At 35.9% G+C, this 18,131-nt stretch overlaps 1 protein-coding gene across 5 annotated transcripts in view; it reads right to left on the bottom strand.

The window, feature by feature from the left end:
- Positions 1 to 18,131, bottom strand: part of ROBO2 (roundabout, axon guidance receptor, homolog 2 (Drosophila)) — a 1,384,675-nt gene that overhangs the window by 97,472 nt on the left and 1,269,072 nt on the right. For all 5 annotated transcript variants that reach the window (XM_011932803.1, XM_011932804.1, XM_011932802.1 and 2 more), the window contains 2 exons: positions 5,756 to 5,880; positions 1,184 to 1,355 (listed from right to left, as the gene is read on the bottom strand). In XM_011932803.1, coding sequence (XP_011788193.1) covers positions 1,184 to 1,355; positions 5,756 to 5,880 — 297 coding nt within the window. The remainder of the gene's footprint in view (positions 1 to 1,183; positions 1,356 to 5,755; positions 5,881 to 18,131) is intronic.

Raw genomic sequence — 18,131 nt, forward strand, 5'->3', positions numbered from 1 at the left:
ATAAGATTTTAAAAATGATTAATAATTATCCTTTATTCTTTTAAAGAAATATGGAGGTACAAAGAATCAAAGACCTTGCCCATCTAAGGAAGAATTTCTCATCACTGCTATCCTTGAACCTGACTTCTCCTTTCAGTTCCATGGCAGTAAATCTCTGCAGCATCAGCAGGTGCAGCCACTAACGACTCAATGTCCCTGCAGCCAATGTTTGTCTGTTCTATTTATTCCCATTCCTGACATGTCACTGAATCAGGCCATACCATGAACAGATATTAAAAAATACTGCCTTTCTATTAATTTTAAATGATCTGTTAATCTACATGTAAATTTAAATTGTATAAAAGCACATCAAATTTCACCAGCAGAGAAAGAAAAGGATCAAGAGAGGCCGCAGACCAAAGCACTTACATCTCAGAAGCCAGCATTAGGGGAGAAAACAAAACTAAAAATCCTCACAAATAAAGGAGAGTAAGAAAGAATTTTCAGTTTAAGACATCAAAGAATAGGGATTAAATTCACACTCAGAGGTTCATGAAATATCTCAAATTTGCTAGCTGTCAATTGTGCCAAAGAAGCTGCTGGGAAAAAATCAGATTATGCAGAGCCCTTCATCCTTTTCAACTTTCACTATGAATGTAGGGTGCCTCAGTTAAGATTCAAAGTGCATATGTGCAAATAAAAATAATAATTTTAGCATTCTTCAGCACTTTGAAAGGTAGGTAGTTAACTTACTGAATGCATAATTAAAATCATAGGCATGTCCTAATGTGATTAGCTAACTAAAAACTCATCTCTGATAATATTAAAGGTGGTATCACCTCCTCCTAGAGTGAAATAAAATTCTTAATGTCTAGTAGAACCAATCATGTCAGCCTAAGACTAAACAAAAATATACAGATTACATTTCAATATGCAGTGAGTGTGATAAGATTTATTTAAAATAATGCACTATTCTATTTTTAAGAATTAAGTAAATTATCTCTGAAGTTCTTCTTTGGGGAAAATAAGTGGTATTCAATCAGGAAGAATTAGAAACTACTAAAAAAATGTGACCTGGAGTCAAACTGAAAAGATAAGCACACATAGAAATGATTTCACAAATCAGCAAACTCCACATGATTAACGTGTGTCTAGAAATAAAAATCCGTGTTTTCGTAAGACAAATCTAATAAAGATATCGCACCGTCAGTAACCTCCAGCTGAGCTTTTGCTAAAATGCTTCCTGCCACAGTTAAAGCCTGGCAGATGTAGTAACCCGCGTCGGAACGTTGAATGTTGGTGATTGTGAGGTCTCCGGTGGGTGACACTGAGCATCTACTGTTGGGCTGCTGGGGTTGGTTTGGGAACAGTAGGTTCTGTGGAAGCAAACACAGTCTCATCAATATTCATTTTCCATTTAAAAAATTATGTGAATAAAAGCTACTACAATTAGGGAATAAAGTGGGAAAAAGAAAACACACAGATTAAAAAATACATGGTACAGAAATGTTTAAATGCAACACAGTGGGTTTCACTGATCAAGTGTTTCCAAATCATGGTGAAATAACATCCTCTAAGAAGTCAATATTTTCTCGTTGAAAGAACAATCATCTGTGTTTTTAAAGAATGGGATCTTTATCTCATCCTGATATTCTGCTAGTTAGTTAATATCTTTGAAACTTGTTTCTTCATCTGGAAAATGGGCAAAACAATTCTTATCTGACTCAACTGCTAAGGCCTCCTGAAGATCTGGCCATAACATAGACTGGGGATGGGTGGTACGAAGTGCACAGCTCTGAAGAATGCAAAGTATGATTGCTGTCGATCATTCTGAATATTTGACGGACTCAACTGAAGTTCTCCCAAAGTTGTTCAAAAGTGCATGACAGAGAGCTGACTGCACTTCTGCTATAAAGTTTTTGCACCTTTGAATGGAGCTATAAACAAATACTAGAATTTAAGCAACATAAAAAGAAAATGTAGAATGGTTCTAAAAGTGTGTTACCTTAAACAATTTCATAATATTACTTTCTTTTTAAAACGAAATTAATTTACTCTTTATCTCATATATACATACAGTCTCATTACAAATTGTAAAAGTTCATCTATGAGAGGAGTAACATTAATTTGGATGAACTATATTGCCTTACTGTTGTTCAATTAAGAAAAACATTTGAGTATAATAAATTACATTGGGGCTTGTTTCCAAGTTGGATTACAAATAAGAAGATATCAATTTTTATGTTGCATTTACTTACAAAAAAGGACATTATAACCCTCTGGGATCTGTTTCTCCATATAGTAATTAATTTTCCAGGTTTGTAATTAAACAGCTTCAATACGTTGCAATCAGGAGGTAATAACATTCAATTAAAGGCACAGGACACATTTTCACCTTAAAATGTTTTTACCCTTGAAGTAATACCAACGGAAGAGGATAAAATAGGGTATTAACACTTTTCAATTATGCTAAATGACTTTAATCCTGCAAATGATGTCCTATTTTAATTAGAAGCTCTTCTCTTTATTGCAACATGATGGATGTCCACTTTATTAGATTCAAGTGTGACACTATAAGCCCACTTTACATAAACATTACCATGTTACTAAACTCCTTCTAAAAGGAGTGATGTTTGCTAGCATGTCAAGAATGTAATTTCAATATGCTATTGACCTCTTATAAAATGTGTGCTACTATATAAGGCTAGACATTTTCATGCATAGAAACACGATTTGAGAATCAGCTGATTCTACTGTAGATTCCAAATGTATTACCAAAATAAACAAGCTAAAAGAGAGAGTCTAAATTCTGAAGTCACTTGAAAATGATACAATAACTCAAAGTGCACACTTTCCTACAATTAGCCATTAGAATACTAATTTACATAGCACTAATATATCAGATGGGCTTTATTCTCTACGGGATCTCTTCCTCTACAATGTACCATCAGTCTACCTTCTAAATGATTCGTTGACATGGAAAATGGCATTATATGAAGGTTAACCCATCATTTTTATTCTCTACTTGCATGACATAGGCAAAAGAAAATGGATTACAAGCAAAAACCGGGAACTTCACAACTCTTCCCACCTTGGAGATTGCCTGGGTATCCTATTAGAGCTAATTGGCATTATCAGCATATATTGAGAAATATGGACCATTAAGTTCAGGCTTTTAACTGTTTCTATTGATGGATGGTCATAGATCACTATAAAAACTGGATACTGAAAACAGTAAGACCGATTTATTTTTTCACAATATCCCAATTCATGATTTGAGAATTTATAATTTGCTCAAGCACTTCTCTCTTGTTCTCATTCACAGGATTTTTTCTCTCTCTCTCCCTCTCTCTCTCCCACCCCATCCCTCTCTATCTCTACCTCTGTCTCTCTGATGGGAGAGAGATAGGTGAGGGAAATAAAACAAGATATAAGATTTTGTGTAATCTTTAACATTGATATCTCTGGAATTATATGCCGTTTTGTCAAATACAGAAAAAGGAATACTTAAATGCTATTTAATTGTTATTTATTTTGAAACCATTAACAAAGCTGTAGCATATTTAAATACCCTATGTTTATTAAGCTACAAGGCCAATACACATTTTATGAACTACCTTGTAATTCAACTTGGAGCTACTTTAGGGAATGTGATTTACACATGATATAGTCTTAGCTATATAATAACAAGACACATTATAATCAGTTTTCACTCAATACATGGGTTTAAAGTGTGAGTATGCAATGATCAAACTGCTTTACATCATTATATTTACCATCAGTGACATAACATTTTGCTTAACCTTCATAATGTGTAAAGCAATTTTATATATAAAACGACTTACTCATTTAAACTTTATTTGTGTGAAGTAAAATGTATTAGCCTTGTATTTTACATTAAGAAAATGAGTTTTGGGACATTTAAATAGCACTACAAAAGTTGTACAATTTATAAGGAGCAAACTGGATTTCGAGTTTTCTCCTTTGTGTGTGTGTGTGTGTGTGCGTATGTGTATGTATGTGTATGTGTGTGATGTGTGTATGTGTGTGTGTGTGTATGTCTCTGTGTGTGGTGTGTGCGTATGTGTATGTATGTGTATGTGTGTAGTGTGTCTATGTGTATGTATGTGTCTCTGTATGTCTATGTGTGTGCATGTGTGTCTATGTGTATGTATGTGTATGTGTGTATATGTGTGTGTGTGTGTGTGTGTATGTCTCTGTGTGTGGTGTGTGTGTATGTGTGTGGTGTGTGTATATGTGTCTGTCTCTGCATGTGTGTGTGTATGTGTGTGTGTCTATGTGTGTGTGTATATATGTTTAATTGTCATGCTGCTTTACACTTACTTTAGAGTCTGAGACACTAACATCTGAAAAGAATTTTAAAGCAAACAGTCAAAGAACTCTATGTGTGGAAACCTATTTTATAATTACTAAATTATAAAGAAGATTTGAGAGTTCAGACGTGGAACAGTTCTGATGTTGGATATGGCAATGGCCATCACCTTTCCTTACATTCCCATCACTACACTTACGTTCCACAAGTCACAAGAGGAATGACTCCAATAAGGAGAGCTGAGTGAGGAATAAAACTCCATTCGTCCATCCAGACTGAGCCGTTAGAACTGCCCACTATGAGCTGGCACAGGAATTTATAGAAACCCACAACAGTTAGAGATAACGGCTGAACAGAACTTCTAAAGGCTTCCTTGCACACATGTATGTTGCAGATAAAGGTATGTAAGTTTAATCAACAGAGTCCTCTAATGCAACTTATATTTCCCATCTCTGGCCAAGGTTTTAGATTTCCAGAGATGTTTAATAATGATTTCCATTATTCCAAAGGAAATTCTTCTGGAACATGTAGCAATAACAGAATGTGATGAGGAAGACCACCGGGAGGTCTATTCCTCAGAATATGCCTCGTAGTGCATGTTTCTAGAAAGTTTAGAACGAAAAAAATCTCTCCAGGTCCCATGGGAATGCATGGATACATTATTTTGCAAACAACACAATTTTTGAACTAGTTTTAGCTGGAAATTTTACTCATTGCCTACGAACCTAGAAGCTAAGCAGTTGTCCAAGTTCGGACCAAGTTCTAAACGAGAAAACTAGTGTATCCAGCTGACTTTTCATAGAGACTCTGAGAGGCCATGTTGCCCAGAGAGGGCCCTGGAGAGGACAAACCAGGGCAGAACAAAGACAAGACAGGCATGGGTTCCTTCCAGTGTACTCCGTAGTATTTCCTGTCTAGCCACACTACGGATGCGTCCAGGAGGAAGAGAAGGAAAGATTTATCCTACTCTTAAATGGAAGCATGCTTTAATTAAGGATAAGAAAAGTCATTTCTGCTGTGTATTTAAGAGAGAGGATTGAAATTAAATTCTGGGTCAATTAAAAAAAATATTTCTGACCGTTTTCCATGTCACAGAGACTCTATGATACCACGTAACTCAATACAAGAAAACAAAATTAGCTTTACCTTAACAGATTGTAAATAGCTACAGAGGTTTTGGTTTGACTTTTAACGATAATTTTGTTATATTGCTTTATTGCTGTTCTGTGTAAGAGACTGAATTTTGAAAAGATTAATACTAGAAAATAAAGAATGCTATTACTAGAACACCTGACTCCCACTTATTTTTACATTCACCACTCTCTTTTTCAGAAATGAAATAAATTCAAACATTGCGAACAAGAGAAGCAAGGCAAGTTTCAGGAGCAGCAGAGACAGTAGAAGTTCAGAGATTTCAGAAAAGCAGTGAAGCCTCACACTCACCTGGCTGCCTTCTTTCTGCCAAAAAACAGCTGGCTGTGGGTTTCCTTTAGTTTCACAGGGAAATGTCACTGTTCGACCTTGAGCAACAATCTGATCTCTTGGCCGAACCACAAACTGTGGGGGAGCTATAATTGAAAAGAGAAGAAAGTGTGTAAATATCAACCACCGACAAAGAAAAATACATCAAGGAGAAAATACGGTACTATGTTGCTTGTTCAGTGCCAGGGAGAGACTACAGTTTATTATTTACTTTTACACATTTCTCAAAACACAAAAAAGAAAGACATTATATTCAATCAAATGTGAGGAAAGAAGCAAAATGTTTAGCAGACATATTTTAAATGTTGTACATTGTAATCCTTTGGCCTATATATCCTTGCATAGAAAGTGAGATTTTTTAATGATTTTAACACTTTTAAGGAAAAACATGGATCTTCAAGCTGGTTCTGCTTTTTAAATAAATAAAGATAAAAAAAGAATCACTCTCTTATTCAACCATCTCCTTCCTCTAAAGTCAATTTATTGACAAGTATTGGCTGTTTTTATAGTAACTGCAAGAATTATATAAGGCACAGGGATACCAGAAGGTATAAAATATGACCCCTATTCTTAAAGTGCTTATATCTAGAATTCAAGAGTTGAAAGATTAAAGACATTGAAGAATTGAAGAGATGGGAATTACATACAAGGGTAATAAGCAATATAAATAAATGTACTGAATGGTTCACTCAATCTAATTTATTTCATTTAGCTAGATAAACATTAGTCCGGAAATTACTATGTTCCCCTACTGGGCACTAACGATACAGAGATGAGAAGCTTTTATCCTGAAGCCATCAAGGAGCTTATAGTCTAATAGAAAGGAAAAACACAATGACAATGATGAAACCCAAAATAACATTAAATCAACACTTACCTAAGACTGTGGGAAGTGCAATGATAGACGTGATCTCAGAGCACAGCGGAGGAGAATTTAAGTTATTGTACATATAATAAATATAATAAAACTTAGGAGAAAGAAATCCCTTGGTGTTGTAAAACCTACAGAAGGCTCTGTGTAGGAAATGGGCATTATGGCAGCTTTGAGGTAAATGGAAAAATGAACACATGCCAAACAAGGAGATTATGGAGCAAAGTATAAGAAGCAAGAACAAACTTAGGATATACAGTGTGTAATTTGGCAGGATGGAGGGTCCAAGTTATGTAAACACTTTTGGCTACAAAGGAGGGTTTAAGAAGTCAAACTGAGGATTTTATTCTGATTTTTTCTAAGCTGAAAAGTGACAGATGCAAAAGATAATTTTTGGCGGCTTTAACCCTCTAATGAATGTAGCATGGATTGGAGAGGAAGGCACTTAGTCTGGAAAACAAGGAGTCTAACTGGGAGGCTATTAAAATGGTACAGGTGAAGCTAATGAGACCAAGACATAAGTAACTCCAACAGAAAATAAAAGAAAGGGATGGGGGTAAAAATCCTAAGAAAGTTCAGATTTAAATGGTGGTCTAATGATCTTGAGAGAATAAAGGGAAAGACAGTAGTCAGTATAACTGGAAGTTTTCACAAGGGCATCTCCCCACCAAAACCCATTTTTGTTGAAGAGAAAACACCGTGCTTATTCCATGACTTTTGTAATAATCTACTTCCACTTAAACTAGCTGCTTAGGCTAGAAAACAGAGACAGAAAACACTTTAAAATCAACTCTAATTTTTAGAACCTAGTGGTACTTTAAAGCCCTCTAACCATAAGTGATGTCTGGTAAAAAGTGTCACTTGAAATCATTTCAGTGCTTCAGGAGAAAAGAAGTGCAGCTCCAAGAAGAGGGTGAATATAGAGCAGCCCCAAATGTGCAACCAATAATTCCTCAGCCTTACAAGAATGCGAGCGTGGAAAAAGCAGCAGCATTTTTCCAAACAATTCACTGGGATTTGTATTGACTTATTTTTTGGTGTTCTATTATACTGCCTCCTAGTTCAACACATCTAACACATATCCCAGGGATAGATGGGATAAATCTACTAAGAGAAATTTTCTTCTCTAACTATAGATAACAGAAGACTCATTCTAGCAGTCTGGAAAACCCAGATTTATGAATCTGTTTGAACAGAGCATGGTATGTGTTGCCTTGTATTTTCAGGAGATTAGTTGCTTCTTACAATCTTCTTGTTATTTCTACACAATTCTCCTGAATCAGCAGACACATTGATTTTTTTCCATGTTTTCTAATAGATAGTTTAAATCAATGTTACAAAATTACCTTACAGAAAACTCTTAAAACACTGTAGTGACCATTTTTTTCAGTAGAAATGTGAAACCACCAGGTATTTGTACCAAAAAAAATTTAAGGTTTGTTTCTGTCATCTGCAATATTGTAGAAAAATTATATTTGTTATGAAAAAGTTGAGTATATAGTTATCTCTTTGCAATTCTATAAAGAAAAATAAGAGTATCAACATGGACATTTGCTAAGTGAGAAGTATTGAATAATTTAGCATGTATCTAAAATTATTAAAAATTCAAAACTCGAGTCAAAATCAGTCATTTAAAAGACTTGAATAAAAATCGCCTATTTAGCTTATGAGTTAATTTGTACTGCTTTGGGCCAGAAATAATTTAAATTATCTCACAAAAGTCGTTAGTAAAACCTTAGAGTCTTGGATACTCTATACAGTCCTTCTTTACAAATTTTAAAAATACATTAACTGAGAATAAACATGATTGAAATCATCAAATGAAATCAATGAAATATAAACATATATTTATGTGTTTTATAGTTTCAAGTATATTATTCTTCATCTATCCAGTGAAATTACCAATCTCTATCAGTAAAATCACCAGGTGTACTTTAGAAGTACAGACTTCCATGAATTTAATTTTCAAACTTTTGAAAAATTTTTTTTGTGGATGAATGATTTTGCAAAAGTCTTTTGGCATCTAGATACTACAATTTTAACACAGCTGCTAAAATATAGTCCTCAAAATGAGGACTGACAAATGACCACATCTATGCATCCACTTTTCTGAAAAGACATAATTCATCCATTTAGTCACACAAAATGTATTGATTGACTAAAAATGATGATACATTCTGGTTGGTACAGGAGATGGGAAGCCAAATAAAATTGTTCTTGCCCTGTAGCAGAGACTTACAAATAAATACATAAACAAATACACAAAAATGGCAAAATGTGATTTTTTTCAGTGAAAACAGAAAAAAATGCAGAGGGCACCAGGGGAGAGAGAGTGGAACAGAACCAATCAGGCCACGTTGTGAGAAAAAAAAAGAGAGAGAAAAAGTGCTAGGGCATGGCCACATTAGAGCTGTACTTTGGAGGACAAGTAAGAGTTGACTAGGTGAAGAGTGGTAAGGTCACTTGGGACAAAGAGAAGCAGCATATAAGGCAGAGACGTATTGAACTGGATTTTTAGGGGCTTGTAAAGGATTCTGAGAATAAAAGAAATCCAGGTCACAGAGGTGATATAGATAGGACCAGATGATTCCTGCTAAATGGGTGTAACATTTCGTCCTGAAAACCGTAAAGATCTGCTCAAAGACATTTTTGTAAGAAAGACATAATCAGATTTCTATTTTGGAAAGGGTGCTTTAGAAGCAATGTAGATGAGGATCAGAGAAAGCGCAAAGACAAAGAGCTGGGAAATCTTCACAAGTTGGGGCAGAAAATCCAGTTGAGAATTTCTATTTATAGTAGCACCAAAGATACCATTTCATCAGGGCTTTTAAAGGACAAAGAAATTCTGCAAAATCATGACATAACATTTACCACTGATAGTATAATCTAGAAAGGCCAGGAAATTATAATTTCTGGAACTTTCACCCAATACTGGATTATTTTAAAGACCACTAACAAAAAACTGTCAGCACCTGTTATTTATCCTACCAAATATATTTTCATGTGATGTTTATTTATATTGTACATTTACTGCAAGTCGTAATGTGTTGTATTTCAAATGCATCCAATAGACTATTGTCACCAGAACTTATGCCACATTGATCTTGCTCGAACTAAAATCATCTAATCATTTTTTAATTAAAAAATGGAAAATATGGAAACATTTATCAAAGCAAAAAATTTGAAGAGTATTCAAGTCTGTGAAAATATACATCCTTTCCTATTCTCACCTGAAGGTGGGCCAAAGAAACAAATGGCATCAATTACTTTTACTTTTGTAGACTCTCTGCCTGCCCAAGATCTATATTGCAATCTTCTGTGAAGCGATATCAGCTGAAGGAATTTGTTTTTGAGGTTTTAAATGAAAAACGGCATCAATAATTCTTCTAATAACCCTCCACAGTTTCAGTGTCTCTGCCAGGTGGCAGTGAAAATGATCTGAAAAGACAGTATTTGGCTGATGGCACCAATGGGAGGGAGTAGACAGAGGTGGCATTTTATCAACACAGCACAACAGCACAAAGTGTGCTATACATAAAATAGATTTTCTATAATGACTCCCATTAAGTATTAAAAAAAAAAAAACACTACTAGGTCCTCAAGATGACAATTCCAAACACATGTTTAAACCCAATGTGAATTAAAGAGATTGAGTTATAAACTCCAGAAGAATATGCCTGTTATAAAAATGGCAATTCTACTCTATGTCTCTAAGAGAGAAGACTATAAAATATATATTTATATTGTGTCTAAAACCTGAAAGCATTGGAAAAATCTTTTGTAACTACGACGTAATATCCTACTTGCTTAATCTGTCAAGTGATTATACCTTATTGCTTCAACTATAACTAGAAATGAGATGAAGCCAACAGAATGGCACAATTTAGTGTTTAATCAACACTTACAAGTTACAAAACAATAGCTCTGTAAGAAAAGTATGTTGTGTGATTTCCAGAGAAGCAGACCCAAATATAAAAAGGTCAATTAAGATTAGAGGTCTGGGACAGTTCACTTGAAACTGTGTTTTGAGAATTTAAATACAATGCACAGTAAATTAGATTTGATTTCTGCTAAATTATGCTTTGATACTGCACTCAGCCCAAGCTGGCTTCAATCAAAGTCACGCTACAGTTCTGTTATGCTAATGCGCGCCAGTGAGTGGGAGTGGGTGATGTGGAAATCAGATAGCTGAACATGAGTAGCAAGCACAGGCTGTGCATGAGGTGGGCTTTGAGATGAGGGGATGGGGGACTCTAAAGGTTAATCACATCATATTCAGAGTGGTTTCAACAGGAAAATACGACTTCCTACGGCAGGCATCAGCACGGAGAGAGTCGTGCAACAGCTAGGTCCGTTCATATGGGGCACAGGGTGAATGCAGGCATGCTCAGCCACTCTTTTTCTTTGGATATAATTTTATGCCTGAATGAATAAACTTTTAATTCTATAATAGCCATTTTGAATTTTTTGACAAACCCAAGTACAATTGTTTTTGCGATTTCATGTATTTGCTTGTTAAATACTAACATATTCTATAAGCATATTTAAGAAGCATTCTCCTCCATCATTTGCTTGAGTTAAAATTTCACTTAGTCACAACCCGTTTAATAGAATGGCAATAATTAACATTAATTGAGTGCTTATTATGTGCCAGAGTTTGTGTTAAATCTTCCACAGGCATTATCTCAATTAATATTTGAAAAGCCTTATGTTTCAACTACTATCATAATGAAGTAAAACTCGTAAACTGAATCTCATGAAGGAGATAAGTAACGCAGCTTTATTATTTATTTTATTTTATTTTATTTTAAAGTTCCGCTGTGTGTGTGCAGGATGTGCAGGTTTGTTACACAGGTAAATGTGTGCCACGATGAACTGCTGCACCTATCAACCCCTCCCCTAGGTGTTACCCGCAGCATGCATTGGCTATTTTTCCTGAGGCTCTCCCTCCCGCTGCGTGCCCCCACTGCCCCCGACTGGCCCCAGTGTGTATTGTTCCCCTCCCTGTGCCTGTGTGTTCACATTGTTCAGCTTCCACTTATAAGTGAGAACATGCAAGAAACACAGCTTTCTGAGAGTTAAATTAGATTGGAGGACAGGTTTGATTTCTGGTTTCTTCCAGTGCCACAGTAGGAACCCTTAAACACTGAGATGCCGGATTAATTTGGTTCCCTTTGAACCAAGATCTGATTAACTAAAAATGTGTCATATCTAATGCCAAGAAGAATGATAGAATTTTAATGCCATAATTTCCAATACGCTATAAAGATTTGAAAAATAATAACACTGTTTTCCCTGAATAATTGTTTTTATCATTAGGGTAGCATAAAACCCATTGCCTTTCTCTTTCTATACTACCTAGAAGTATAACCTTTCTTAAGTACACTTGCTTCAAGTCACTCTTTATTCATAAACCTATCGTGCTTTTCATTTCATCACAGTGAAAACCTACAATTCTTATCATAGCAATGCTTGCAAATTATTCTCCTCAGTGTAGCATTTTGGCTTCCATCAGCTGATCTAAGATTTTCCAATCCTGACACTCATTTGTCCTCAAAGTGGCTCCAGCATTTCAGCAGAGCAGTCTCTCCTTTCAGTCACTGGCATTTGCTTGGTCTTGTGGTTAACCCACCCTGATGTCAATTATCCTTTGGTCCTCTTTGTCAACAATGATTAACCTGAACAATCTCCGACCTTGTGCTTGTCTTGTGTTCTTTCCAATTTAAGGTACTTGTTCTTGCTCGCATTGCCTTGTTTCTCTATTTCTCTCTAGCCTCTGTGTCAGACTTCCTCAGTTCAGTTTGAAGTTTTTACTGGTACGGGGTGCGGTCTACTATTTAGCATATAAATGGTGTACTTATTTCACCTAGAAAAGCCCAAAAGAGTAAACACTAAATGAATGCCTGGGAATAGTACATTTTCAAAAGAATAGAATCCTTGATCTAAAGCAAATACTCAATATTTTTTCCATCTCATTATACATAAGGAATAAGATACCTATATTATCATACCTATTGCATTATACCTATACACATACCCACCAGTGACAGTGACTTACTACTGCAGTAGTAAAGATGGTGTTTGAAAAAAATATATAGGTGATTTGAAACAAAAACTAATCGATTCTGATATATCTTGTTTCAAGTATGTTACCTGAATACAAATCTAACGGATTCTGATATGCCCTTTCGTAGAGAGTGCTGCTACACCACGTTGGAAATTTATGACCCAAGACTATAAATGAGAAGTCAACATTCCAGAGTAACAAAAGCACTACAGACAAATAAAGGCATTGTGTAACACTGGGTTTTAAAAGTTCCTGCAAGAGGCCGCGCTCCGTGGCTCACGCCTGTAATCCTAGCACTTTGGGAGGCCGAGGCGGGTGGACTGCCTGAGCTCAGGAGTTTGAGACCAGCCTGGGCAACATGGCGAAACCCCGTCTCTACTAAAATACAAAAGAAATTAGCGGAGCATGGCAGGGGGCGCCTGTAATCCCAACTACTCAGGAGGCTGAGGCAGGTGAATTGCTTGACCCCGGGAGGCGCAGCTTGCAGTGAGCCGAGACTATGGCGCCACTGCACTCCAGCCTGGGCGACAGAGCAAGTCTCCGTCTCTAAAAAGAAGAAGAAGAAAAAAAGTTTCTGCAAAAATTAGTTCATAGGCTTGCCTCCACCAACAAGAAACAGATAGTGAGAAATCGCTTCTTTACAATGCAATATAGACCAGTAATAAGAGATAAATGTTTACTCAACTCAGGTTGGGTTCTAATTTATACATGATTGCTTCTTCAACTTATTTAACTTCATTTAATTTTTACTATGTAACATTTCATTTGATTTCAAAAGATTTTCTGTTAATAATATTGGAAATGCACACACACTGCCATGGAAATGTTTGATTTGAAGCTTATTAACACATAATTCATCTTAGAGGAAGCAATGTATTTATAATAGAAAATATAAATTAGAAACATAGGATTGAAAATAATCACTTTTATAAAGACTATTTAATCACATTTTACTCATTTGTCACTATTTCCAAGAAATGTAAATGATTGGTGGGGCGCAGAGGCTCACGCCTATAATCCCAGCGCTTTGGGAGGCCGAGACGGGCGGATCACGAGGTCAGGAGATGGAGACCATCCTGGCCAACTCGGTGAAACCCCGTCTCTACTAAAAATACAAAAAATCAGCCGGGCGCGGTGGCGGCGCCTGTGGTCCCAGCTCCTCGGTAGGCGGAGGCAGGAGAATGGCGGGAACCCGGGGGGCGGAGCTTGCAGGGAGCCAAGATGGCGCCGCTCACTCCAGCCTGGGCCACGGAGCCGGACTCCGTCTCAAAAAAAAAAAAAAAAAAAAGGCAAAGGATCAAATTGCTAAATTACCTAGCTTTCTAATTGACTATTTTGTTTTGTTTTTTATTGGGTCCATGGCAATAAATCCTTTAGATGAGTGATACACATTCTTTGGCACCAGCTACTTACTTGTAGCTAATAATAAAAATCCTGATTCCACAGTAAAATACCAATGTCTACACCTGACATGGTTTGGATGTGTCCACACCCAAATCTCATCTTGAATTGTACCTCCCACAATTCCCACATGCCTTGGGAGGGACCCCGTGCGAGGTAACTGAATCGTTGAACTGGGTCTTTACCCTGCTGTTCTTGTGATACTGAGTAGGTCTCACCAGACCTGACGGTTTTATAAAGGGGAGTTCCCCCACAAAGGGCTCTCTTGCTGCTGCCGTTTAAGACGTGCCTTTGCTCTTGCACCGTGATGATGAGGCCTCCCCAGCCATGTAGAGCTAGGAGTGGATTAAACCTCTTTTCCTTATACATTACCCAGTCTTGGGTATGTCCTTATTAGCATCATGAGAACAGACTAATGCAATACCTTTTCTTTCAGCAATAATCATATATATGTATATGTGCTTCTTCAATGTCCAAATGAAAAGGAAAAGCACTAAATGATTTACTGCTCTCATAAATACGAAAAAATAAATAAAAAGAATAGAATGAGTACCGTGAATCATATCCTTAGATTCTTCATCAATTTAGACTTCATATTATACTCTACACCCAGGAGAGGTCTCACATATACATACAAATTACATTCATTCCTTGTATGAGTAAAACATGTTACCATTATGCGGCTATTACTCTTTACAGTTTGGAAACAGTCTTGGAATTTGTTGATTGTGAGATTCATTTTGGAGGGTTCATATAATATCAGCACCTCCTCCGCCACAAAAACCCTCAATTATTCAAAATCTGATTACTTGAAAAGGCAGTAAAGTCAGCCAATAATTACATAGTATGACTACAAAATAACATAAGTGGCCTTCTGAATTGCCATGTGTTGCAACTGTAAAAACAATTCCAAGGAGGGCCAATAGCACTGAATTTATTTGGGTAACTGTAATACACATACACCCCCAGAATATGTATACGTTTTGTGAAAGTGGTTCAAATCATTTTCTTTCATTTAGAGTCACACATAATGTGCTCCTGCCTGAAATGGCACAATGTAAACATCAAAATGAAATATTGATTTTGAAATAATGAAATAATCATTCTAGAATGGAAAGAATGCTTCTGAAAAGAGTTAACTCAGTTCAAAATGTCTTACATTTTTAGATCTCATAAGCAGGCACATAAAAACAGTGTTATAATGAACAGCTACAAGCACACAGCCATTTTATACTTGGGTCAGTGCCTTAACACTTATATTTTTGTTTTTGAAGGCAAAACATTACTGGAACATACCACAGTAATAAATTTCTACAAAAATGAATTCAGATGTTACATGGCAATTCAATTCATAATACTATTCAATTATTTTTTAAATAACATTAGTGGTTTTATTTTGTGTCAGTGGGTACCAAGATCTCTGTCCTCTGGAAGTCACCTCCTACCAGAAGAGACATTCATGGAAACAATCAAGCGTGTTACAACGCATGTTACAATTGTGTTGTGACATGTTACAATACAATGAAGGTTGTAATACATACATACTAAGCAAAATAGTAACTTGACTCAGTTGGCCTTCTACAGATGGAGAAACCATAGAAAGAGAGAGAGAGAGGAAGAAAAAGAGGAAAGAGATGGAGGGAGAGAAGGAGAAGAAAAGGAGTGAGAAAAGAAGAAAAGAAGAGGGGGGGAAAAAGAGAGAGAAACAAATTTGATTTGTTCCTTTAGATTAAGTTGGAAAGGAAGGGAGGGTGGAAGAATGTTTCTCCCGAGGGGAAAACACAGGCAGTACCTTAGAGACAGAAGTTTCTCAGACTGCCCCAAGGCACCATTCCCCTCACCTGGCTTCTTTGTGCCTGAGGCAATCTAGATGGGTGTGCTCCTTTAGTCAGCTTAGGTATTTGAAGGCTTCGGGCAAGGAATATAATTCGACTGTGAACTCGCTCATCGAGTTTGCCAGGCAGAAATTAAACTGAGGGATTGTGGGAGTGGAACCATGTATTTTTTCATCTAAATGGTCTTTACTGGGTTTAGCAAGTTCACTCTAATCCTATAATCATATTAAATATTTCTACATTGCAATCAACAGGAATAGTTGACTCACACTGTAAATAAGGTGGGCACATGTGCAGGTAATTTTAAACTTTATTATTTTTCAGATTATGAAAATAGATTTCCTCAATTATAGGTAGGTATAGGAAATCATGTAACTATGGAAATCATTATGAGATTCACCATGCAAGTTTCATAGAACTTTTAAATATACATAGGTGTATATACATTATAGGCAATAAAAAGTGCTATTAACTTAAAAACTAATTCATTATTAGAGAAATTAACTCATTGTTTGTAAAGAAATGATCTCATTTTTGACCAGCAGAAGACTAGTTTAAAGTGGTGAAAAACTTCTTTAAAGATCTTAAACTCCTAAATCGGGAAAACTTGACTTCTTACATCTGGGATAGAAGGGGTTGTAAGTGTGGGAGTAAAGAGAGGGAAACTATAGCTTAAAATGGCTCTTCAAGTAAATGGTGAGACAAGACATCCATTTTCACTCACTTAACCTGTCAACTTGCCAGAACTGTCATGTCAGCACTCCAGCTAAACCACGAGGGCTGATCACATCCCATTATCTCATTTTTTAGAAAAAGATTGCATGAAGATGCCAATCAGAAAAAAAAAAAAAAGAAAAACTTGAAACCAAGGAACAAATGTACTGATGCTGAAGGGATGCTTAGTTAACGGAATTTTAATATGCAACTGCAATGTTTCTTAATAACATTAATTACACGCTTAGTAAGTCACCATCCTAGCTCATTAGTGCCTTCTTTTTGTTGTATTTTATCTCCTACCAGCAGAATGGGGAATATGTGATTGGCCTGTTACCATTAATGTTGCTTAATCTTTTTATAGCACTATTTAAAGCTGCTTGCATAAACATTTTCTAGGCAAATATTACCTATGTATGCATTTGCGTGTATCAATTAACTGCACCAACATTTGTGTGCCCCCACCACATGTAAGTGTGATGCTAGACCTAGAGGCAGCAGAAAGATAAATATAACAATGTATTTACTGACAAAGAGCTGATAGTTTTGTCGGGGAAATGAAAATAATATCCTCAGTATATCTGGAAAGCAATACTTGCCATAAGTGAGATTTTAAAAGGCATTCAGATATATTTTAAATCAAAATGTAATATAGTTTGCTAGTTTATATATTTTTAATAAATCTAATTATGTACTATTCCCTTGAGTGACATTTAATATGTTTAAGTAGTGTAGCAATTCAAATACCATGCATATTTAGGTGTAGCACATATCATAAAATCTATTTTACAGTATATGTCTCATGACATCTCTGTCCACAAAGTGCAGCAACTTATGAAAATTCTGACTTTCTTCGAATATGTAATTCAAATGTTAATGTGATTTTTTTCTGGACACAGCCAGTGAAACCTCTTAATACTAATCTCATAATACTGTTTTGAGCCTGAGTATTTATATTATCCTCATATTTAATATTTATAGTACTTTAATTTTAAGTACTAATTAAAAATACTTCATATTTATTTTATTTTTATTTGAAGAGACTCCAAAAATGATGATTATTCAGACTTTTGGTGTTTACGTTAAGATAATTGAGGAAAGGCTTAGATTACTTCACTTTCCTGTACTGAGTACAACAAAAGACATGAATAATAAGGAAAAACGACCAGAGCCTCCAAACCACAAATTATGAAGTGCCCCTGCCAAATACAGTCAAGTCTGAAGAAACCTGAGGAAGCACACTGGACACCAACCTAACTAGCCTTCATCCTTTATCAATACCAGTTGCACAAAAATTATCTAACATTATTGTGAGAGCCCATCGCATGATCTTTTTATGGGAAATATAACACTTAACGTAGAGTGAGACATGGGAAATATGAGACATCACCACTGCAGAAAATAAGCTAAAATTCAGAAGGCAGAGGAAGAAGTACAGAAAGGAAGGAA

The sequence above is a fragment of the Colobus angolensis genome, unplaced genomic scaffold (genome assembly GCF_000951035.1).
Source record: "Colobus angolensis palliatus isolate OR3802 unplaced genomic scaffold, Cang.pa_1.0 Scaffold98, whole genome shotgun sequence".
Taxonomy (NCBI): Eukaryota; Metazoa; Chordata; class Mammalia; order Primates; family Cercopithecidae; genus Colobus; species Colobus angolensis.